General features: G+C 35.8%; 1 protein-coding gene across 5 annotated transcripts in view; it reads left to right on the top strand.

Moving 5' to 3' along the window:
* Positions 1-21,740, top strand: part of NAALADL2 (N-acetylated alpha-linked acidic dipeptidase like 2) — a 1,369,359-nt gene extending 1,347,619 nt beyond the window's left edge. For all 5 annotated transcript variants that reach the window (XM_070802872.1, XM_070802828.1, XM_070802665.1 and 2 more), the window contains one exon: positions 14,058-21,740. In XM_070802872.1, coding sequence (XP_070658973.1) covers positions 14,058-14,256 — 199 coding nt within the window. In that variant the 3' untranslated portion in view covers positions 14,257-21,740. The remainder of the gene's footprint in view (positions 1-14,057) is intronic.
* Positions 21,741-26,718: the final 4,978 nt, after the last annotated feature.

Raw genomic sequence — 26,718 nt, 5'->3', positions numbered from 1 at the left:
TACATGCACACATATATTCATGCATTTCAAAAATGTATAGACAAGTGATAAATACTTAAAGAGCAAGAATAGAAAGAAATGTTTCCACATTATCATCAGATGCAAGATTTTCTCTGAGTTGATACTTCCTGCATTAATAATACCACAGGAGGGCAAAACTAGTGTGGTTTAATCCTCAAAATCTTCATTTCTCTACAGCTGCTCAATACTACCAATAATAATTGTTATCACTATAACTTATCTTCATTAGAAAGTTAATAATTTTTAAATTCCATTGAAGAGGAAAAGCAAAGTTTACTGGCTGTATGGGGGTGGGTCTGTGCGCTAAGTCACTTCAGTCTTGTCTGACTCTTTGCAGCCCTATGGACCATAGCCCGTCAGTCTCCTCTGTCCATGGGATTCTCCAGGCACAGATCCTGGTGTGGGTTGTCATGCCCATCTTCAGGGGATCTTCCCAACCCAGGGATTGAACCCAGGTTTCCTGCATTGCAGACAGACTCTTTACTGTCTAAGCCACCAGGGGAATATAAAATATACAGTTATTAAAATTTTTTCATTTGAGGTCTTCATGGGCAAGAAAATTGGTAGACTTTTTGAATATCAGGGTTTACTTTGTTAGCCTCATATGCAAAAGACAATAGCTCTGAAACTCTCCTCTTCCCACTTAACTCAAAATTCAAAATCTCTTTGGAACTGAGACCACTCTTGTATTCCATATAGTTATTGGTGCTTAATAAATATTTCATAAATTGAGCTCTCAAGGTAATTATTGTTCCTTAATTTCTATCAACTTATACTTAAAAATTCTTAGATTTTCTGATGTATGATGAGATTAGTATAGTAATTGCTATATTCTTTCTTCTATTTTCCATCCAAATGTAGACTGTTTTGAATCTGCCTTATCTAAGTATTAAAAATATCAAAACTCTTTAAAATCATGTGATTTAATCATCTTAATGTACTTTATGAAATTAAACAATCACCTCACAGAATAACTGACATTTACATAATTTAGACATACCTACTACTAAATGTCTTGCTTTTATATGGGTCAGGATTCACTTAGTGATGTTGTTTTTTAAAATATTGGATTAATATGTCTGTCTGCCAGAACATTCATTAAGGATAGAACAAAATTTCAAGATGACTCATATCCAGATGTGCAGTGCAAATAACCAATTACTTTTCTTCTATATTTAGGGCCATAGCTCCCCAAAAGGTTCAGTTAAAAACGGAATGTACTATTTTTTGCATATACTAAATATTAGTCTTCAAGAAAGGTAACTACAGATTAACATTATTCACTGAATAAAGTCAATTACTTTAAAAAGTAATTTGTATTTCAGACATTGACACTTACTAACATATCTTGCAAAAGAACTAAATATCCAGCAACTGAGTTATTTATGAAAAATGCCCATAAATTCTAATTTTTTAGTATAATTTGATTATTTACGGATTGGGTCATTGCTCAGAGACCACACAGTCTAGAGCAGCAAGTAAAAGGAAAACTTAATTTTTAAAAAAATTTTGATCCATAAACAGGAAAACTAGAGAATTTAGAATATACAATTTAGAAGGGATTACTTGAGTTGATTATACTCTAATTAGCAAAGCCAAATAATTATGACTTTCTCCTTTGATTTTGTTTTATACATCCACTGATTAATTCAAGAAACTTATACATTATTACCAAGAGAATGGGCTAAAAAATCTTAAGTGAGGTCTACACATAGGAATCTAAATCATGAAAAACCTTTTGTTTTAGATTCTGAAATAGCCCAATCCACTGTTACCTTATACTTTAAGTCACAACGGCCAGTCCGTGATAGTTGGAACTCAAGATGATATCTATGTCTTTCTAGTTCTTAACACTGAAGTTCTGACTAATACCCAAAGGGCAAACATTCCTTCATCTGACACGGTCAGAACCAGTAAATGGTCAAGTGATAGAAAAAGCAGTTTATTTTTAACTCAAAAATTCGTCACTGATCTTTTGATATAGGACCAAGGACTTTTCTTTGAGTTCTGTTATGCAAATTGGAATTCTAATTTACTTTCCTGTTTAAGCCACACTAAGGATACATCATCTGAGATTTCCAATTTCAGTGTTCTCATTTTGGAGAAATAAATAGGCATTTGCAAAACAATCTAAATGCAGATTCTTTCTCCATTGTCACTATAGATCCCTGCTCCCCTTGCTAATGATCTATTCAGTTATCTCTTTACATATAATTCACCAACACTCCCACTGTGTCACTTAATCTTTGTGAATCTGTCCAACACATTCAGGTTCAGTTTCACAGGAATGATTCTTTCACACTCAGTATGTCATTATTTATCATAATGTTATTCTCTAGATAATAATATATCACTGGACGAAGCTAATTTGAGGCCAAACCACGACCTCTTGGTAAATATAAAACTCACAGGAGGGAATTGATGAGTATGCTTGGGTGTCACCCAGCAGGTTTAAGGGAGCACAGGAAAAAAACGTGTACTCCTATGAGATATCCCAGACTCATTGCATCTGAATCCCTTGAGCTGTTTTAAAAATGCCTCAGCTTATTCTTGTACATATTCAATTTGATAAACACTGCTGCCATATTATTGGAGTACTTGCAAACATTTAACATAAACGGGAAAACTTCAATATAGTAGAACAGCAATTTGCAGCATAATTCCAAGAGAACCCTGTGGAAATACACTCTCCCTTCCCATCACTAACATAGTAGATATTGAGTTGTGGTTTCAAGTTTTTTAAATTAAAAAAAAAAATCTTTCTGGTATCAGAATTCTTTCCTATAAATGGGAAATTCCTTATATTGACCTTGGTGGAAAGTAGGGCTTAGCTCCTCCACAGGTGACTGAATCGAGGTATTTTCTTCCTAGATTACAGGCACATGACCTAAGTTCAGCCAGTTGGATGAGCTCTCCCAGGACTTCATATCTGAAAGATGTGAGGCAAAGATGTAGGAACAGTTCAAGATTATTCATGCTACTTGTGGATCAGGATTCTGGCAATGGCAGAGCAAATGTTAAGAGACAGCAAAGTTGCAGTGGTTTTGAAGTATTCTTAAGGAAGTGGTGGCAGTGGGAGTATCTGAAATGTCAATGTCCTAAATGTGCTGCTATAGAAGAATCTTGATGGTGCTCTATGATACTCAGCTTCCCTTGGTTACTGTCTCATTCTCAATGTTTTTCTGTAAACCATTACATTTACATGTACTAGTACATTTATGTTGGAGAAGGCAATGGCAACCCACTCCAGTACTCTTGCCTGGAAAATCCCATGGACAGAGGAGCCTGGTAGGCTTCAGTCCATGGGGTTGTGAACAGTCAGACATGACTGAGTGACTTCACTTTTACTTTTCACTTTCATGCATTGGAGAAGGAAATGGCAACCTACTCCAGTGTTCTTGCCTGGAGAATCCCAGTGACGGGGGAGCCTGGTGGGCTGCCGTCTATGGGGTCACACAGAGTCAGACACGACTGAAGTGACTTAGCAGCAGCAGTATATTTATGTATGTACCCACTATCAAAAAATGTATGTTTTTTCTCAAATTAGATATAAGTAACTTTGACTGGTATAACCAAATGTACACCTTCTTTGAGTTAGGTACCTGGGGACCCTCTTCAACCCTTTGACACCCATACCTGAGAGCACAGGTGAATGCATATTCTTTTTGAATTCCCAAAGCAAAGAACTGACATTTCTACTATTTACTCACAATATAAATTTTTTTAATGGTCAGTTTCAACATAAACAATAGGAATTTGCCTATCTGGTACTTGTATTTTGAAAAATTTAATAGTATTTAAAAAACAGATCATTTTATTTTTAAAATATTTTCATAGAAAATTGTATTGGGATCCATTTATTTACTGGTAGAAACACAGCACTCCTATTTCCTTAGGCTAGAGAGAAGGCAATGGCCACCCACTCCAGTACTCTTGCCTGGAAAATCCCATGGACAGAGGAGCCGGGTAGGCTGCAGTCCATGGGGTCGCAAAGAGTTGGACATGACTGAGCGACTTCACTTTCACTTTTCACTTTCATGCACTGGAGAAGGAAATGGCAACCCACTCCAGTGTTCTTGCCTGAAGAATTCCAGGGATGGCAGAGCCTGGTGGGCTGCTGTCTCTGGGGTTGCACAGAGTCGGACACAACAGAAGTTACTTAGCAGCAGCAGCAGCAATAATATAGATCAGATCAGATCAGTCTGATCTGATAGATATATAGACTGGTCTATATAGTCATTCAGATCAGATCAGTCACTCAGTCGTGTCTGACTCTTTGCCACCCCATGAATCGCAGCACGCCAGGCCTCCCTGTCCATCACCAACTCCCGGAGTTCACCCAGACTCATGTCCATCGAGTCAGTGATGCCATCCAGCCATCTCATCCTCTGTCATCCCCTTCTCCTCTTGCCTCCAATCCCTCCCAGCATCAGAGTCTTTTCCAATGAGTCAACTCCTCGCATGAGGTGGCCAAAGTACTGGAGTTTCAGCTTTAGCATCATTCCTTCCAAAGAAATCCCAGGGCTAATCTCCTTCAAAATGGACTGGTTGGATCTCCTTGCAGTCCAAGGGACTCTCAAGAGTCTTCTCCAGCACCACAGTTCAAAAGCATCAATTCTTCAGCACTCAGCCTTCTTCACAGTCCAACTCTCACATCCATACATGACCACAGGAAAAACCATAGCCTTGACTAGATGGACCTTTGTTGGCAAAGTAATGTCTCTGCTTTTGAATATGCTATCTAGGTTGGTCATAACTTTCCTTCCAAGGAGTAAGCGTCTTTTAATTTCATGGCTGCAGTCACCATCTGCAGTGATTTTGGAGCCCCCCAAAATAAAGTCTGACACTGTTTCCCTGTTTACCCATCTATTTCCCATGAAGTGATGGGACCAGAGGCCATGATCTTCGTTTTCTGAATGTTGAGCTTTAAGCCAACTTTTTCACTCTCTACTTTCACCTCCATCAAGAGGCTTTTTAGTTCCTCTTCACTTTCTGCCATAAGGGTGGTGTCATCTGCATATCTGAGGTTATTGATATTTCTCCCAGCAATCTTGATTCCAGCTTGTGTTTCTTCCAGTCCAGCGTTTCTCATGACATACTCTGCATATAAGTTAAATAAACAGGGTGACAATATACAGACTTGACGTACTCTTTTTCCTATATGGAACTAGTCTGTTGCTCCATGTCCAGTTCTAACTGTTGCTTCCTGACCTGCATACAAATTTCTCAAGAGGCAGATCAGGTGGTCTGGTATTCCCATCTCTTTCAGAATTTTCCACAGTTTATTGTGATCCACACAGTCAAAGGCTTTGATAGTAATACAAAAATAAATTGTGAGCAAATTTACACAGTTAAGGAACAGAGTTCCTTTAAAATGTTATTTTTTGTTACACTTTCAAAGTGAATGTTTAATAACATGTATAACAATTCTATAAAATGTGAAAGGTAATCTTTCAAGTGTTTATGACTAATTTTACATTAGTACATTCCTTCATTAAATTGCTTCAACATCTGTGATCAACATTCAGAGCTTCAATAGAGCAGGTATTCTACTTGGTCCTTATTTTTTCTTTTAGCTAATATTTAGCAAACATTTAATGTTCTATTGACTTTTTAAATTTTCAAATCATACTGAATAATAATGTACTTTCTATTTAAGAGGAATAATGCATTTTTTACCTTAATACAGTCTATTTCAAATGTCAACTGAATGAATTATCTAAATACTTTCAGTCAAATAAAATTGTATCTATAGTTATAAAGGAATATATGGTCTATTTTTAATAGCTATATAATCAATAAGATTATTTAGGATACATTTGATTGGAGGCTAATTACTTTACAATATTGTAGTGGTTTTTGCCATACATTGACATGAATCAGCCATGGGTGTACATGTGTCCCTCTTTTGAACCTCCTTCCTGCTTCCCTCCCCACACCATCTCTCAGGGTTATCCCAGTGCACTGGCCCTGAGCACCCTGTCTCAGGCATCATAACTGGACTGATGATCTATTTCACATATGGTAATATACATGTTTCAATGCTATTCTCTCAAATCATCCCACCCTCACCTTCTGCCACAGAGTCCAAAAGTCTGTTCTTTACATCTATCTGTGTCTCTTTTGCTGTCTCACATATAGGGTCATTGTTATCATCTTTCTAAATTCCATATATATGAGTTAATATACTGTATTGATGTTTTTCTTTCTGACTTACTTCACTCTGTATGATAAGCTCCAGTTTCATCCACCTCATTACAACTGATTCAAATGGATTCTTTTTAATAACTGAATAATATTCCATCATGTATATGTACCACTATCCATTCGTCTACCAATGGAAATCTATGTTGCTTCCATGTCCTGGCTATTATAAACAGTGCTGCAATGAACACTGGGGTACATGTGTCTCTTTCAGTTCTGATTTCCTCGGTGTATATGCCCAGCAGTGGGATTGCTGGGTCGTATGTCAGTTCTATTTCCAGTTTTTTAAGGAATCTCCACACTGTTCTCCATAGTGGCTGTACTAGTTTGCATTCCACCAACAGTGTAAGAGGGTTCCCTTTTCTCCACACCATCTCCAGCATTTATTATTTGTAGACTTTTTGATAGCAGCCATTCTGACTGGCATGAGATGGTACCTCATTGTGGTTTTGATTTGCATTTCTCTGATAATGAATGATGTTGACCATTTTTTCATGTGTTTGTTAGCCATCTGTATGTCTTCTTTGGTAAAATGTCTGTTTAGTTCTTTGGCCCATTTTTTGATTGTAGACCCCACCTCTTGTTGGAAAGAACTGCAGTCATATTTTGAAGTGGCCTGCATATAGGGAGAATAATTATAGCCATTTTTGCAAACAAACAATCTACCACACATGTATTTCTGCCTCAGTTGTCTGCAAAGTGAATTTATGGCTTGACAGTATCAACAATGGTCTTAATTCTCATTGATGCTTTTGCTAGTATAGACCATATTTAAATTTAGCTGAATGGACATTTGTACTATAAATAGTATAGCCAGGTATTTTGTGACTTCTCATGGATAGAGTACCCAAGTCACATAATATTTTCTAATGTTGATATAAATACAGTAAACCACTGTTAGCTATGGAGTACAACTCGTATAATCCCTAAAAAGAGTGAGCAACAGTTGTGAGGTACTGAACTGACCTTTTCTTTCTGCATTCCACATGCATACCCAGTCAATTTTAAAAGACGTGACTTATTATTTAGTGTAATTTCATTTAGGACTTTCTCGACATGGGGTCTAATGAATATTAATTCACATTTAGAATGGGTGGCATCCTTTGCACATTTATGAATATAAAAGGAACATTTGAAAGAGAGTCATCATTTCCATCATTAATTTGCTAATTCACACACAAGGAAATGACTCATGAAGACTTTAGATGCCTTTGTTTCAAAATTCATTTTCTTCAGTTTTCCTTTGCTTTAGCTGAGTGGAAAAGATTTGTCAGTTGAGTAAAGATGCTTCATCTCCTTCACTGATGCTGCCGGGAGTTATTAATTAGGTTTCTGAGTTTGGCACTGCTCTTTCCTGGTCACCGTGATGTGTCATTGAAACAGACCCATTAAAATGAGTGATGTGTGTTGTAATTTCATTAGTGTCATCAATAATGTATTACACTTTCCTTTTAGTAGTCTCTTTGTGTTGTGTGTGGGTCAGGATGACTGTATGAATTACATTTATAAGATCCAAATTGTTACAGATGAGATAAGATAGGCATGAGGGTGGAATTAATGTTATTTTAAACATGATAACTACTAAAATGATTTCAATTAAGTAATATTTTAATTAGGTCTGATGTCTCTACATGCCATACTGAAATGCATGTTATGTGTATGCAAATAGGATGGTGATTTATTGATTAATAACACAGTCCATTCTTTCTGCCAGGAAACTTCTGAATTGAACTAAAGCAGGTGTAAGAGCAGGAATGGTTCAATAAGGCATGTAATTCCTTGTGGTTATAAAGAACAGACTCTTGACATTGAAACTTTTCAAGGGTATTTGCTCACTTTCTTTCCAGTCTATTTTCCTATAAGACATGTGCCTTTTGACTGGCTATTGGTTAATTTCAAGTCTTTCCTAATGTGAAAAATATGATTCTATACATGAGAAGGAGAAACATATTTGAATATTCTGATGCATACTGTTGACATCTTTTAACTTCATTTAACTGAAGTTCAATTTTGGTCATATAATATGAGACTATAAAGACCTTTTGGCTTAGATGCTTCCATAACAAACATTGATCTAATTGAAATATTTTCAAAGGTAATAATTTGCATACTAAAAACATGGTACAGTAGCAGTTTTGCTCCCCAGGGGTACTTAACAAATGAATGAATATGTAAGAAATTTCTCAGAACTAACAAGTATATAGACACAGATATGGATGGGCTTTGTGTTTTTTTGTCTTCCATTCAAATAATACAACTAAAATAATATGATGATACTTTTTTGGAAAAAGGTCTACAAATACTGAACTTAATTTTCTGTTAGCAGGAAGCTAAATGGTTTTTAGTATGCAAAAGAGAAATAGTAAAAAGATAAGCTGCTTCTGAAGATCAATAGGTGAATTTATCGTCATGAAAGTTTAAACAAGGTATTTTTGTTTTCCTCGATTTGTTTTTAAGGTAAAACAATCAAGGTAAAAAATAAATAAATTCTATTATAATAAAGATCAATTGCCTTAAGTCAGCAGCTACCCTGAATGAAGTTTCTCTCTTAAACTATGATGAAAGAATACTAGTCACTTATCTTCAACCAGAATTTAAGCATCTGTAGTTTTAAGCTGATTTGTATCCAATTTGGGTTGAAATGGATATGAGTGTTTATCTTACATAATAGCTTGCCACAGCCTACTACTTGAATCATGTAGCATATGGAAAGTGTGTTTAGCTCCTTGTAGAAATTTCACAAACCAAAAAGGACCCATTTCTATGCACATGGCTTGTTTACAGTCATTATAAAAGTATTACTGAGTTGCTTACGAGTTAGAAAAAAGCAAATGTTGGCACATTGCAGATTCCATTGCATTGGTCTTTAAGAATTATATGTATTGCTTTCCAGTTTTTTAAAAAACCACAGTGATTGTATATGTTGTGCTTAGACCTAAACATTTTTTCTAGGATGTATTTTTATTCTTGCACATTATCTCTCTTCTCAATATTTTATACTAGTTATGGCTGAAGTTTTATGTAAATATATTAGAGATTGTGCTCATGCTTAAATGAACTGTCATTGAGGGATTAATCCTATAACCTTTATGAGCATGTTTTATTAATATCTTATCATTATACTGAATATTAATAACATTTAACATTTAATAACCATAGAATGTGTATTTAGGAATATATTTCATGCTAGTGAGCTTTGAATATGTGGAATAGTCACTATAACAGCCCCCAAATCATTAAAGATATTTCCCATAATGTATTAATTGCAATGGTACAACTCATTTAAAGGGCAGCTCTGAATAACAATGATTACAATATCTTTGTCAGCATGCTGAATAGTATACCCTCAAGGAATGGAAGTATTTGGTACAGATTTTGAAAATATTTTTGCACTCTTAATTCCAGAAATATATTTGCCATTAAATGATTTATAATTAAACATGAAGCTAATAAAGTAGAGGAAGAGAATTCAAAACTATGAATATTAATAAGATGATAAAATATTTTCTTATACTATTTAGTAACCCTTAGTAGTAAAGCAGTATAAGTTGTCTACAACGAATACTTTTTAAAATGATTAATTAACATATATTTTAAACTACTTTTATTCTCAAAATACTAAACCCATTTTTATCTATCAATCTATCTAAATGGTTTACTGTGAATTTAAAAATGTTTGATAGGTATCCTGACACTAGAACCCACTCCTTTTTTTTATGGCAATTAAGGATTATGTTAACATGAAAATGTGACTTGTGTATAGTCTCTGTCATGTAGGAGAATACATATGACTATCCGAAGCAGTTTCATCTTCATCTGGGAAATTTCCATGGTTGTATCAAGGTTCCTCTGTATTAGCGGGGTTTTTTGCCACCCCACCCCACCAATTTAATAATGTAAAACTAATATTTAGGGAAACTTCCATTAGGTGTTTGCTAATTTTCATTATTTTGTCAGTTTTATATAGTAGAAACCTTTACACATAAAACACATGTATACATATTCTTACATGATTATTTTAACACAGCACAGTGGCTTCTTCTGAAAAGTTCTTTAATTTTATGAAGGTTGTGGAAATAGCAAGACAGAAATCTCTATTTCAAGGAATATTCTCTCCTTGTAAACTGAATCCACATTTTTCTCAGGGTATAGCTCATAGCTAAAGCATTGCTCATGACCAACTTGCCTCTCTCCATTTAGAAGATGTTTTTTTCCCCTCCCATATCTAGAGAGAATATATGTTCCTTAACACAAAGTTTTATGACTACAAATTTCCTTAATACAAAGTGGTATCATCTGCATACTTCTGAAATGCAGATACCACTCTAATGGCAGAAAGTGAAGAGGAACTAAAGAGCCTCTTGATGAGGGTGAAAGAGAAGAGTGAAAGAGTCAACTGTTCGCATCAGGTGGCCAAAGTATTGGAATTTCAGCTTCAGCATCAGTCCTTCCAATGAATATTCAGGACTGATTTCCTTTAGGATAGATTGGTTGAATCTCCTTGAAGTCCAAGGGACTCTCAAGAGTCTTCTCCAACACTGCAGTTCAAAAGCATAATTCTTCAGTGCTCAACTTTCTTTATAGTTCAACTCTCATATCCATACATGACTACTGGAAAAATCATAACTTTGACTAGACAGACCTTTGCTAGCAAACTAATGTCTCTGTTTTTTAATATGCTGTCTAGGTTGGTCCTGATAAACTAACATATGTAGACTTGATAAAGTAACGTATTTCTCATCTCAAACATGTAAAGCAAAAATATCGTAATCTATCCTTGAAAATATTGGGATCAGGGCCCAATAACAGAAACAAAAAGACATGAAAAAGATGGAAGAGTGAGTATCTTTAGAGACCAGTTGAATACTTAAGGAAAAGAGATAACTTGCAGGGTTCTGTCATGAGTGATTAAGCAGATTTCAATGTCCATTCACCACCAGAGTACAGGGAATACAAAATAACCTAACTGATGTAATTTACACTGATGTTACAGGCTTCATTATTGAGCTTACAAAGTTCAGGAGAGGCTCAAGTAGTGGAGTCTTGATCAGCTAGGAAACAATGATCCAGAATTCTATTTAAAACTGAGGTCAGTCCTAGTGAGTGAAAGTCACTCAGTCACGTCTGACTCTTTGTGACCCCATGGACTATACAGTCCATGGAATTCTCCAGGCCAGAACACTGGAGTGGATAGCCTTTCCCTTCTCTAGGGGATCTTCCCAACCTAGGGATTGAACCCAGGTCTCCTACATTGCAGGAGGATTCTTCACCTGCTGAGCCACAAGGGACACCCAAGAATACTGGAGTGAGTAGCCTATCCCTTCTCCACTAAGTCAGTACTAGGGATAATTATAAATTAACTAAATTTTATGCTGTGACCCTTGCTCCATCTTCTCAAACTTAACTATGCATCCTTGCTCCATTTGATCAATCATATCTGACTCTTTGCGACCCCACGGACTGTAGTCCAGCTGGCTTCTCTGACCATGGAATTTCTCAGGCAAGAATACTGGAGTGGGTTGCCATTTCCTTCTCCAGAGGATCTTTCTGACCCAGGGATCAAACCTGCATCCCTTGTGTCTCCTTCATTGGCAGGTGGATTCTTTACCACTAGTGTCACTGACATCTTTGTTCACTTCTCATCTGGAATAAGTGGTTCTCTGGGTTTTGTATTACAACCAAAGTAACTATACCAAAATAAAGTCAAATAATCTTTCTTTCTTACTTAAAAGCTTTCATTAGTTTCCTACTGCCCATAAGAAAAAGTATTACCTCCTTAGCTTAATATGGAAGGCCTTGTATGATGTGGCCAATGGCTTGCTCTCCCAACTATTCTATAGCTGCCCACCCTGGCCTTGTGCTCTGATCATACAGCAGCACTGGCACCGATCCACTAAGAATAGTAAGCTGTTTTATAAATCCATACCTCTGCATATGCTAATTCCTCCTGCATAGGGTATCGTATCCACTTTCTAGCTTATTTCCTTTCTTTTGCCTTTATAGCTGGTAGTTCCCATCATCCTTCAAGATGAAATATTCTCCATGATAAACTTTGCCAGTGGCAAACCTTCATCTGTTATCACTAGACCTTACATTTCTAGCATGACAATTAATGCCCTTATTTTAATTATGTATATATTTGCCTCTCATTAGAGCATGGAATTTCAGCTAGCTCAGATAGTTTGGGTTGGAAATAAGTCAAATGATGCAATAATCCATTCCTTTCTACCAAAATGCATCTCTTTCTACTTATCAACTAATAAAAGGAATCTCTTTAGACTTGCCCAAGGCCAAATACCTCTTTCTCAGATATTTGGATAAATTTCAAAGCACCATCATACTACATACTCTACACTTATATTCTAAATGTCAAACACAAAGAAAGAGAACAGGATAATGAATACATTACTGATTTCAACAATTATTAGATAATGGTCAATCTTAATCTACCTGCAATGTCCATAGCTCCACTCTCCTTTTTTCCTTCCAAATATTTAGAAGCAAATTTTAAAGGTAGTAACTTTTCGTTCACAAATATTACTGTATGTGTTTCTAGAAGTTAAGAACACTTTGAAAATATACTGATAATACCATTATCATACCTAAAATATTGTTTCTTAATAGTAACAAATCCTTATTAGTATTCAATTTTATACTACTTCTCATTTTTAAAATTGTTTGAATAAAGACCTAGAAAATCTGTACTTTACTGCATAGATTGATGTTTCTTTTAATCTAAAGCAGCAGCTTTCAACTGGGTGCACTTTTGCCTTGTAAGGGACAATTTTGGCAGTCTGGAGACATTATTGGTTTGTACAACAGCTATGAACTGAATGTTTGTATTCTCCCAATATAAAGACATGCATTAAAACCCTAACCTCAATGGGACTATATTTTGGAGATGGGCCTTTGGGGAGTAATTCAGCTTAGGTTCAGTTATACAGGTGGGGCCCTCATTATGGGATTAAAGCCCTTACAAAAAGAAGAGAAGACATGGGATCCCTCTGTGCGCATGCAATAGGCCACGGAAGAATATAACTAGGAAGAGGCCCCTCACTGACAATCTGTTTATACTGGCATGCTGATCTTGGGATTAGCTTTCAGAACTGTGAAAAATAAATGGTTATTGTTTAACACACCCAGTTGATGGTATTCTGGTATAGTAGTTCAAACTAACTGGGACAACTACGGGAGGGGTGTTACTGGTACCCAGTACGTAGAGGTCAGGGATACTGCTAAATATCCTTCAATGCACAGGACCGCTGCCACAATAAAGAATTATCTACCTCAGCCCCCACTCCCAACAAATGTCAATAGTGAAAGGCTGAGAAACCCTGGTCCAGCAGTTCCTCTGTCACCCATTTCTTGTTATAATTTGGTCATTGAATAAACTGGGCCATTTGTCCTACAGAATTTCTCATAGTATTTTGCTGATGGCACACTACCGTATTATTTTTATGTTTTCTGTCCCTTGTGTTTATGAGCAATTAGAAACTTCATCAGATTCAGTGTTGGGTTTTTTTTTTTTTCCATTTTTCTTTTTTAGCAAAAATAGTTTATCTCACTGATAGTATTATGTACTTCCATCAGGAGGTACATACTGTCTAGTTCTATATCTCTCATCACTAGAGGGAACTTTTGATGATCAATGTCTAAATCCATTCATTCAATAGTGGCCTCAAAACGATAATATTGTATTCTTATAATTATATCATTTATTTAAAACATCACTGTTTCTTGAAAATATTTTTTACAATGTTTGATACAAAATAGCATGGTACCCAAAACATTTACTCATTCTGTGTTTTTGTTTTTGTTTTTTTTCCCCCCAGAAATATCCTGTACCACCTTGATGGGAAGACAAGCCAGTTTTCAATACTCCTGGAGGCTTGGGAGCACTGCAAGTCACTTGCATCAAATGAGACCCTTCAAGAAGCCCTGTCAGAGGTGTTGAACAGCATTAATGCAGCTCAGGTTTACTTCAAAGCGGGACTTGATGTGTTTGAGAGTGTCTTAGTTGGAAAGAACTGAGAAAACTCTCAGCATTTTAAAAAGTTTGTTTACAATTCCTCAAGCTAAAGTTCTAATCTCACCAGATTTTCTGACATGGAAGACTTTTTCCCCTCAATGGCTTTTTATATAAGTATAAAGCTATTCTTCCTTTGTATTTTTTGATGTACATGTAAAAAGAGCATTTTGCACATTTAATATTTTTCTTATATCTAGATTTCTGATTATGTAAAAGCAAGTTATTGAGAATAATAGTTAAGATTTATCTATTAAAAAGAAATCTGCTGTATTTTTCTATATATATATATATATATGTATAAAATATTTGGGGAAAAAAATTTCCAAGAAGTTCTGGACAATCTTTGTTCCTATGGATAAAACATGTAGGAATAGAAATGATTTCCCTATGTTAGAGATTTAATGACCTACCTTCTGTAATAGAAATGGACAGTTGATATGGTTTCAGATTAACTTTTACTATCAAATATTCAATATGAACAACAAGTATTCTGACTGAGTGATTGGTTGACGAAAACCACTTTGAATGTGTCTATTTTATGAAATGAAGTGCCTGTTATAACACAACTAGATGTAGTAATACACTGGTTATGAAAATGTATTTTTTTAAGTATTAATTAAAAAAAAAAAAGAGCCATAAACATTCCAGGGGAAAATCGCAAGGTAGCTGCACAGAGCAATTTAATTGTAAATTTTTTTCCTAACCACTTATAAGGTGACTGGCTTTGAAACCCCTCATTTGTATCAGTTGATTTTGTAAAAATTTCAGGAGTGATGTATGTCTTATGAGGGAGAAAATATGTGTTTCTTCCTGTGTTGTTTCTGTTGGAAGCACTGAAATAGAGCTACTCTAAAATGAAAGCATCTCACTTTGCTCCTCATTCATGTATCTTTTCTGGAACTCCTTGCTGAAAGGCAGTTTTCTCAGAATACCATATAATTTCCACAGGAAAGTAGCAAAGTTTCTCTTTGAAAACTCAAAATATCTTAAAAAGTATCAAATTGCTATTTCTGCCACTAACAAAAAGGACTTCTGATGAATGAAATAGTTGTTTTGATCAACAAAAAGCTCCTTAATTCTATGAAAAAACTTTTTTTTTCCTTCTCTATCCTTACTTGTGATTGAGATGACAACACATAATATATTCATGCTTCTACTTTTAGGCAGAAAATACTGTATTACTTTAAGAGTGTCTCTTTCCCATGCTTCAGTTCTTCTCTCATGTTGAAAATGAAGCTTTTCACACTAAGGCCAATGAATGGCCTTAGTATCCACTATTCCCGCAAACCACAGAATTCCATTAAGTGTTTAAACTCTGAGCCTACCTTTAGAAATTGATTTGGTATTGGATAAAGCAATTTCTCTTAGGAAGCATATCTTCAGAATATTTCATGTGGATTATTTTTCTCTAACACAACATTCAAACACATGTCCCTATCACAAACCTCCAGAGCAACTTCACAAATAATGCCTATAGGTCTAAATCTTTGCTGTGTATGAATGAAGATACACCTAATCTTAGTTTAAAGGAAAACTGAAGTTAAAGGGAAAGAATTAGTCAGCATTGATTAACTGATTTATAAGGGTCAGCTGTTCTTACTATCAGTATTGTTTATACGCTCAAGGCAAAGAAGAGAATTGAAGCAATTAGCTAGATAATTCAAGCAGAAACTCAGTTTCAGTGAATTGCTTGTGTGCACATATTTTACATAAGAAAGGAAACTACCTTACAACATATATTTCTAATCAATGCACGTGTTTGTCTGAAAGTATTTGCTATGTTGAGAAATGGCGACAGGAAGGGGCTAAAGAACCAAACTCCCACATGCCTTGGTGTCAGTGCCCTCTCTCCTTCCACAGAAAAGAAGAGGCAGGAGGAATACACATACGGATTTGTGTCAGGTCAAATAATAGAATCCCTATACTAAAGGATCAGAAATAGTGAATCAAGTTTCAGTGTGTTCATTTAAATTCTTCCTTTGGAGCTGGGTTTAAAACAGACAAAGACAAATAGTTATCAATTTGGTAGTTTATCATTTTAGAACAAAATCCTAAGTAAATTCACTCCTTTAGACTCCAATAGTGTTGAGAACATGAATATTTGTGTTTGCACATTTTTGTTGAAAGATTGTATATTTAACTAACCCACACTGCACAGATCTAAGTCTCAATATTCTGTAATTATTACTTCTAAATCATATGATATTTGATACTTAGAAACTGAAGTTAACTATGGACTAACATGTTTTTATTAGCCTATTTAAAAGATGATGTGAAGAAACTGACATGGAAGACTTTTTCCCCTCAATGGCTTTTTATATAAGTATAAATGCTGCTCATCTTTGACTGAAACGAACCTCTTAACCAGGAACATTACTGCTATAGTCTGATTACCTCAGGATTCCTTGAAATTTATATCATTTAAAATTTTCCCTAATGATCCAAGTAAATAAAATCCTATGCAAGTTATTAACAAGTATGTTCAATGAATTGGTAGTTAGGTTAAATCGTTGCTGAAATATCTGGGTGCCTGGTACTTCTCACCAACCTTCACACATAGCATTGTGCCAGTCCATAATGAATCATAAATGATTATTCCCCCAAGAAAAGGTGGAAGATGTGGACCACTGCAATTTGGGTTCAGGCAGGGTACACCTGGAATACCGCTCTTTGTGAAAAAGTACAGATTCCAGAGTCAAAAGAAAGCCTAAGCCATTCTGATTCAAGTCTGAGACTATTACCTTCAGTCAGGGAAAGCATCAGCACCCCATCAGGTACAGTAACTGCAGACAAAGTGGTCAAGGAATTGGGATTGAGTCGCAGTTTTAGTAGCAGAAGGGCTGCTAAAATTTAAGCTTGGTTGTTTTCTCATATAACAGAGTTCTAAATGGTCTTTTCCAGTATATTCTAGGTAACTAGTCACTATATCAGATGCTGGATGGACTGGAAGCACTGCTTTTCAATCAGGGACTAGTTCATTCTCTTAATATACCTAATACGTAGAACTGTCCCAGGGAGTTCATGCAAAGGGCACAAGCCTGTGTACTTGTGGGGAGGTAGAGAGAGTCTCCACATGATACCAGTGCTCAGGAAGGAGGGTATTAAGCAAAATACTTTTATAAGAGAGCATTTTCCCCTATATTAAATTGGCAGTTTAAATCTGTATTTCTCAAAATGTGGTTTTGGGGGAAGGGAGCCTTGGAATCTATATTTTTAGCAAGATTTCCCAAATGATCCTTAGGCTTAGTGATCTCTCATCTACATTAATAATCCTGGGTCCTCCTGAGAAAATATCATGTGGCAACATACTAAAAATTTGAAGGGTCACAATAATAGGAGATACCTCTAGCTTTGCTAATAATGGCATTTTAAAGAAAGAGTGAGTAACCATTGTATTTCTCAAAAAAGGACCCAGATGCAGCTAAGTCTGTGCCTGCTACAAGTCAGGCATGCTTCTCAATTTAATGTTGTTGTTGTTGTTTTCTAATTGACTCTTCATGCCAACTTATTTTAAAAGATGAGTAAATTTTGTTGAGTGACTGCCCAAAGTTCCATAGCTAATAAAGATGATTGATATATGTGTCTCTGCTGGGCCCACTGGGGTCCAGACCTGTGTTCTTCATGCTGGGTGCCACAGAAAGTTAAGAATCAGTTACAGAAAGTGACATTATTGAAATTTTTAATGTATTACTGCACAACTGATCTGGAGAAGGCAATGGCACCCCACTCCAGTACTCTTGCCTGGAAAATCCCATGGATGGAGCAGCCTGGTGGGCTGCAGTCCATGGGGTTGCTAAGAGTCGGAGACAACTGAGCAACTTCACTTTCACTTTTCACTTTCATGCATTGGAGAAGGAAATGGCAACCCACTCCAGTGTTCTTGCCTGGAGAATCCCAGGGACGGGGGAGCCTGGTGGGCTGCTGTCTATGGGGTTGCACAGAGTCGGACACGACTGAAGCAACTTAGCAGCAGTAGCAGCAGCACAACGGATCAGACTATGTCATCTGCCACTTCACTGGTTGAACTAAGGAGCCTAAAGAAACCAACAACATTATTCCTCATGATGGTAGCCCACCCCAACAATGGTGGACATATGTAGGTAAATTAGAAGATAAGTAAATAAGAGCACAAAAATAAGTAGGTAAGTAAGAGCACAAAAATAAGTCTACCACTGTAGAATATCATAACAACTTGATGAAAAATTATGTCATAATTTCCTCCTCAAAATGTATATATACCTTCACTGGGGGAGGGGGGAAAGACCAAGTGTTAGGACTTACAACCTCAGTTTTATATCATACTTAAAATTCAGAATAACTAATTGACTTTTTAAATTACATGTATTTTAAATTACATGTACTTTCAAAATGTATAGCATATAATAGGTTTTTCCATTGCAAAGTTAGGTGTTACAAAAATAAAATGATTTGTTGCCATGCTCCAGTGATGAATCAGCATCTTTGCCTCAAATGAAAAACTATTTTCATAATTGGTAGACCTAGCCAAAAGTGTTCTCATGAGACATTCTGTGGTAATGTGTGATTAATTACTCCAAAAACTAAACTTTTTCATTGATATTACATTGTCATCTCATTGGTTTAAAGGACCATTTAAATGTGCCTTAACTACAAGTTCCCTCGATAACATTATATTTTAAACTGCCCATCCATGTGTTGAGTGGAAGGCAAATACATTACAAAAGATAGATCAGTAACCTAACAGTTCCATTACAGGAGCATGGATGCAACACAGGAGAAAAAATAGACATGTGATATTTGAGCAAAGAAATATTCTGCCTAGGTGCGCTAGTAAATTTGTATTTCTTGCATGAGTTTATATTCCTAGCTTAAAAAGACTCATTAGAATTGCTGTTTAGAAATAACTTAAACTTCCAAGAGTTTTAAGCTCCCCATCAAGTGTAAATACTTTTCAGTTAAGTGGGTTTATTTTATGCAGTTTAGAATTTCAAGTGAGGTAAATGTAAAAGAGGAGTTGCAAAAGAAAATTCTTAAACTTAGCCTATTTTGGTCACCACAATGTTCACTCAGTTCTGTTTTCCCTTTTTAGATATACTCTAGCAATAGGATTAGGCTTTTTTTTTTTTTTTTTAACTATGAGAAAGTAATTTTAGTAGCTAGTCTTTTCAATGTACATTTATTTGTTAATCAGCCAGAATTTTATTTCTGTAATATCTTTCCATTATCCTTCAAAGATGTACACTGAAGTGCCTTGAGCATTCCTGGGACCATCAAGAATCTTCAGAGCTGGCTGATTGTGAGATGGCATATTTCTTAAAGACATTTAGAATCTCATACTCAGATGATATCTGAATTTACAAGGCAAAGGATTAAATTGAGGCACTTTCAGGTAGGATTCAACAAAAAGCTACTTCAAATTTTAATATGTTCTGGTTAGATTATTTTGTATTTGAATTAAAATAGTTATGCAGTTTTGTGTAACCAAAATGGCAATTTTGATTTTTTTTTAGACAAAATACAATCAAGGCCAAAGAAATGTATGACTACTCTAATTTCTCAGACTCTGTCAAGAATTAACTCAGCTAACTGCAGTTGATTCTAGATGCAGAACCTACATCTAGACAAAGCTCTAACAAGTGTAGGCAGAACCTAACAACATTCTTTCAAATCCCTTTGATGTCTTAAGCCAATAAGCACTGAAGTAGCTTTTCTCAGAAGAAAGCAGACTTTATTTTCCAGGGGCTAATTAATATGTAGGACCTCAGTCCCAAAAGGATCACACAGGTGCCTGTACCATGCCATATGTCATGTGCTATATTCCAGCAAGCTCAAGAGATTAATATACAATCATTATCATGAATTATTATGTTGTATTGAAGTTAATGTTGGTCTTTTGTTCTAATTAAAGTACAAACTTGGCATTGGAACAGAAGCTTAGCTACAGAAATGAAGTTAGAGTCTCTATTTTAATGACCTACATATTTTTTTCAATCAAAATGTGTAATTATTTAATTATCTGGCCTGCTCAGTAAGTTTAACTCTCTAATTTGTTCAAAGACTATTTATTCAACATAATAATAACACAGGTGGACACTCCTTGGAGTGTTTTATCTTTTGAAATTGTTAGCCATTGTTAAATCATGCTTTCAGTATATGCGATAGTATTTTATTAATGTTGACTTGTCCACCTTTATATCAAGCTGCTGCAAGTGACCACCTTATTCTGAAAGTCAGAGAAAATGCTATTGGTCTATAAAGACAAGTTTGTCATACCTGTTTAATAAGAAACAACATATTTTACTACACATTGCAATTAGTCTGCAGGAAACAAAGTGCCCAGATGGTTAAGTGTAGCTCACATTATTATATTCCAAAGATGTTATACATAATTCCATTTAGAAGCTAAGCTAGGACTCTGTTAGGTGATTTTGTATTTACATTCCACATAGGAAGGTTTAATGGCAAATATTTCCCACATATTCAAACTTGCTACTTTTAGAATATGAATGCAGTTGTATTCAGAAAAGAAAAAAAGCTTTCTAAGACACTTTGAAGGGCTAATTTGCTTTTATAGACATGTAGAAAAATCAACACATCACTGATGATAGCTTCATATGTGTTTGGAATGTTAATATGGAACATGAAATAGTTTTAGCCATGTCAGCAGTATAGCAACATTTAGATATATGAAATTTTATAATGAGTAAAATTTAATTGTATAATAACAAATAATAAAAATAAATAAAAAATATAGCCCTAAAAAATGGTGATAAGCAGAGGATTTATAAAGATTTAGAAATTAACTTTGGGTAAAATTGGAGCACAATTTCTTTATTTAAATTTGTTTGATTAAAAAATAAATCTCTCTGAAGGGGTGTCCCAATTATTAAATTGCACTGAACTGTTACAGTGTTGAATATTGTTCAAAATAGATTACATCTGTGATTTGGAAATGTTTTCATTGTAAATTAATTCATTATTAGTGTCTTTGTTGTGACTGATTTTGAATGATTGATTTAGAGGCATGTGTCTCTAGTTTCTTAATTACTATATAGGGTTGAAGGCCTAATTTCTATAATATGTGGATGTCCACCAAAAATCTAGTGCTTTTTATATTTAACCCAATTGTGATTTTATTTTACAACATTTTATGTACTATTCACATGACTTGATACATGGTTTACTTAGAAAAGTATGTTGTGATTTGGAGTGACCAAAAAAAAAAAAAAAATTGGTACATCATGTCCATTAAGAATACAAGTGAATATTTTATATTTTAGTTTAAATATTTGCACATAGTTGAATACTATGAAATGAAGGCATCTTTTAAGGAATATTTTCTGATTCATAAATGCAATGTGTATGTGCAGTGACACAGTAATATTTAAAATGCCCATTTACAAATATTAAATACAGGTAAAAATCATTGTTTTACTGTGTTTTGTTATAAACATACAAAATGAATTAGTTGTTAGTCTGTATTAGTAATAAATTATCTTTCAGTTCAGTTACTCAGTGTGTTCAACTCTTTGTGGCCCTGTGGACTGCAGAACACCTGGTCTCCCTGAATATCACCAACTCCCACAGTTGACTCAAACTCATGTTCATTGAGTCGATGATGCCATCCAACCATCTGTCCTCTGTCATCCCCTTCTCCTCCCGCCTTCAATCTTTCCCAGCATCAGGGTCTTTTCAAATGAGTCGGTTCTTTGCATCAGGTAGCCAAAGTATTGGAGTTTCAGCTTCAGTATCAGTCCTTCCAATGAATATTCAGGACTGATTTCCTTTAGGATGGACTGGTTGGATCTTCTTGCAGTCCAAGGGACTCTCAACAATCTTCTCCAACACCACAGTTCAAAAGCATCAATTCTTTGGTGCTCAGCTTTCTTCACAGTCCAACTCTCACATCCATACATGACTACTAGAAAAATCATAGCTTTGACCAGACAGACCTTTGTTGGCAAAGTAATGTCTCTGCTTTTCAATATGCTGTCTAGGTTGGTCATAACTTTCCTTCCAAGAGAAAGTGTCTTTTAGTTTCATGGCTGCAGTCACCATCTGCAGTGATTTTGGAGCCCAAAAAAATAAAGTCTGACACTGTTTCCACTGTTTTCCCATCTATTTGCCATAAAGTGATGGGACCTGATGTCATGATCTTAGTTTTCTGAATGTTGAGCTTTAAGCCAACTTTTTCACTCTCCTCTTTCACTTGTATCAAGAGACTCCTTAAGTCTTCTTCAATTTCTGTCATAAGGGTGGTGTCATCTGCGTATCTGAGATCATTGATATTTCTCCTGGCAATCTTGATTCCAGCTTGTGCTTCATGCAGCCCAGCATTACTCATGATGTACTCTGCATATAAGTTAAATGAGCAGGGTGACGATATACAGCCTTGATTTTCTCCTTTTCCTATTTGGAACCAGTGTGTTGTTCCATGTCCAGTTCTAACTGTTGTTTCCTGACCTGCATACAAATTTCTGAAGAGGCAGGTCAGGAGGTCTGGTATTCCCATCTCTTTCAGAATTTTCCACTGTTTATTGTGATCCACACAGTCAAAGGCTTTGGCATAGTCAATAAAGCAGAAGTAGATGTTTTTCTGGAACTCTCTTGCTTTTTCCATGATCCAGCAGATGTTGCCTATTTGATCTCTGGTTCCTCTGCCTTTTCTAAATCCATATTGAACATCTGGAAGTTCACAGTTCATTTATTGTTGAAGCCTGGCTTGGAATAGTTTGAGCATTACTCGATGTGTGAGATGAGTGCAATTGTGTGATTTATTTATATTTATCTGTATTTTATATTACACCCAAACAGAAATAAGCCTTGCTCAGGAACATAGTGTAAGATTTTATCATCTTTTTCTTTTTTGCCTTCCATTCTTTTCTCAAACATGCAGACCTCGTTTTAGCCATTTAGCTTTAAAGTCTGTGCCAACCTCTAATATCAAGTAACAGTATTTGTGTCACCTCTAATGCTAAGGAGTTTTGTTCCCTCAAATATATACTAGAAAATGCCAATTCTTTATTGCTAATGGATCTCTATTGCATGATTAGCAGATTTCACTTATTTACTTATTCGGCAAACATTAACAGAGAGCCTATTCTAGGCAATATACTGCATTAAGGGCTGGAGGTATAAAGATGATTAACACAGTTTTACTTTCTAGAACAGGGGTCCCAAAACCCTGGTACTGGTCCATGGCCAGGAACCTGGCAGCACATAAGGAGGTGAGCAGCAGACAAGCTAGTGAAGCTTCATCTGCAGCTCCCCATCGCTTGCAATACCATATGAACCATCCCTCGACCCCAGCCATAGTTCGTGGAAAAATTGTCTTCCATAAGACCAGTTCCTGGTAACAAAAAGGTTGGGGATCACTCTTCTAGGATTTCATAGCCAAATAAAATATAACACTTCAGATTAACTATTGGCAATACTAGATTCAGAGGGATTCCCAATAGTGTAATTTGCCACAAGGATATTGACAGAGCAGAGATGGCTTAAAGGCACCAAATGTTCAGGCTACATAGCTAACTCACTGGGCCTTCCTTCAGGCTCTTTAAGGCTAAAGCAGAGTGTTCTTGTTGTGCCTATGTGTTCCGGGAAACAAATTCACTCAACAGGAAAATGTAGATAGTGGAGTGCAGTTTATTACACTGGAGGGCCCAAGGCAGATTCTCCTCTTAGCCAAGGACCCTGACCAGTTTTTGTGAAAATCTTATATACCCTATGTGTACATGCCGAAACCCAAATTCCCTGAAACTAGTCTGAACAAAGGAAAAGAAACATACAATCAAAGTTAACCTGTGATTCATACACCTTAAGCCTAGGTAGTTAACAGTGGACAATTATCAATAGGCCTGTGGTCATACCCCAATAAGCATAATAGAATGTATGATTCTATTCGGTTACACAGATATTTAGGGTATTCTTTTAGGAGATGAAGAGTCTAGATACAAGCCCTGGGGTTCTTTCCTCCAGGGGCCTGGTTTTCCAGTTTATATGTTGTTTCCATAGATATTGGGCATATAGCTCAAAGTCCAGAGTCCGGCCCAAGATGGAGTCCTGCTCTCAAGATAGAGCCTGTTCTGTCTGTTTCCTCCTTCATTCTTATATCCAACATCGTTGCCGTATGACAGCTAACATTTTTCAGGAGCTTACCACTGTGCCAGGTATACCTATGCTACACACAAAAATTTTGAAAAAATGTATTTTGCATATGTATATTCTGCAGAATAATATGCATAGATTCTAACAATAAAGTAAAATTAAATGTACAAAATTATATACCTATGACTAACATGTGTATTCAAAGTATAAAAATACAGACTGAAAAGTAAATAATTTGATTCATGGTAGGAGGGAAACAGTACAGAGAACACTATAACTGTTTTGTTTTATTGCCTTTTTTTTAAACAGAAAAAGGAATTGAAGCACATACAATAAAATGGAAGAGAGTTATATCAGATTTTCTTCTCATTTCTTTACATCCTCCCTAGTCAGTTTGGGTGGTGGATACATGTGTGTTTATTGTGGAATTCCCACTGGTTTTCTAAATAAAATTTCTGAAGTAACAAATTTCTGATAAGGTGGTCTGATCCTGGAACCCACACTTATAGCCACTACCCTAATATGTCTTTCTAAAGAACACAATTTTTTAAACCCAATTCATTTGTTCTTTCCTCCTTCAACTGTACTAATCGTATAAAGGAAGAGGCATTATTAGAAGGAATTCTATGACATCCTAAGTGCTTACAGATAAAATTTCACCACAGTTATATTTTTTGCCCAATTTGCTCTTCTTCAAAATTCTTCCTTGTGTTAGTAAATACTCTGGATTCTCTTACTAAAAACAGGAATCTTCTTTGATCCTTTTATTTACCTTACTTCCTATATCCAATCTATCAGCCAGTTGAATTGGCTTTGTTGCAAAATACAGCCCCAAGCTGGCACTTCTCCATCTCCACTGCCACCATCCTATTTAATGCCAACATTCCTTCTGCCATGCATTACAGTAGACACAAGTATTTAAAGCAAAGGGAATTTTAAAGCATAAAAATTATTCCAAAATTATTGAAAGGGCTACTATACAAAAAAAGTGAAGCTACGGTTTTTCAGAGATCAGTAACTGTAGGAAACCACTACTGACCTTAGGGTGGGAGAAACATAAAGGAGGCACCTGTGAGGACCCAGGAGCCAACTTTCTACGCACTCTTGGAGACTTTATTGCTGCTGCTTTAAGCACCACTCACAGGGCTTAAAGAACCATGACAGAATTGATCAGAAGTCTGGGAGCCTGTATTTCTTCTACCTCCCCTACTAGAGGCACAAAAATCTTCCACACTTCCTTGACTTTCTTCTGAATCCCTCTCCTTGGCAGATCAAACTGGAATCCTGATGGCATGAGAGGCTCTGAAATAAGTTTCTGCTTCCAGCCCCAGCCTTACTGGGGAGGCTGTAGGTGGGCAGATATGGGACCAAGTCCACACACATCATGGCTACTGCAATCTCTAAATGGCTCTCTGTTCTTCTTTGAATGAATGCATGAACATACCTAACTTATTTATACACATGTATTAAGATCATTTTTGTTCCCCCCAAATCAATGGATGTCACTTAATCTATAATAAAACAGTCCGAAGTGACTTGAGTAATTTCCTTACACCACTTCATAACCAAAAAAATGACTAGCTCCAAGGCAGAGCTAAGAAAGCAAAAGACATAAACACACAGTTGTGGTAAAGCCCTAAGTCTTATAATGGAGGCCTAAATAAGGTGAAAAGTGAGCAGAGGGTAAAAACAATTAAATCCTTTAGAAGCCAAGAAGGTTTTCTCAGGAGTCTGAAGAATGAATAGAAGTCCTTCAGGGGGGATAAAGCGAATAGCATTCCAGAAAAAAAAAAAAAAAGGAGCAGATTAGGCAAATTTTGCCAGAGACAAAAGCCAGGACATTCCCATACTTTTCTGCTTTGAAGTCTATCTCTTTTATCTCACTTCAGCAAAATTACAATTTAATATTGTGTTTTTTGTGAGAGGAGTAACTTCTAGACTGCTTAGTTACTAGTTTAGATTCTACTTGGTATTAATATTATAAAATACTTAAAATGATTAAAAAGTACATACTGAGCATGTAGTAGTACATACTGAACAGATTCACCTCACAGTGGAGAGTCAAAGAGGTTTCCCATCATCTTCAGCATAAAATCCAAATGTCATATGATGATATTCAGGATCCTTCACAGGTGATTCTCACCCTACCTCTCCCTCAGGGTTTGCCTCTTCTCTGTCTCACATTTTCTACTCCAGCCAAATTGAAGGGCCTGAATTTTCCAACTGGTAACACACATTCGCAAGTTTCAATATCTGTGTGACTGTTTTCATTCTTGCAGTAAGACAACTTCCAGCCCCCAATTCCCATATGATATACATCTTTCTTTTCTGAAATAAATCTTATGAAGTCATCTCAAAGTTACTCAAACCTGCCTTAT

Source organism: Bos indicus, chromosome 1 (genome assembly GCF_029378745.1).
Source record: "Bos indicus isolate NIAB-ARS_2022 breed Sahiwal x Tharparkar chromosome 1, NIAB-ARS_B.indTharparkar_mat_pri_1.0, whole genome shotgun sequence".
Taxonomy (NCBI): Eukaryota; Metazoa; Chordata; class Mammalia; order Artiodactyla; family Bovidae; genus Bos; species Bos indicus.
The sequence above is the reverse complement of the archived record's forward strand: the minus strand, read 5'-3'. Positions and strand labels throughout refer to the sequence as shown.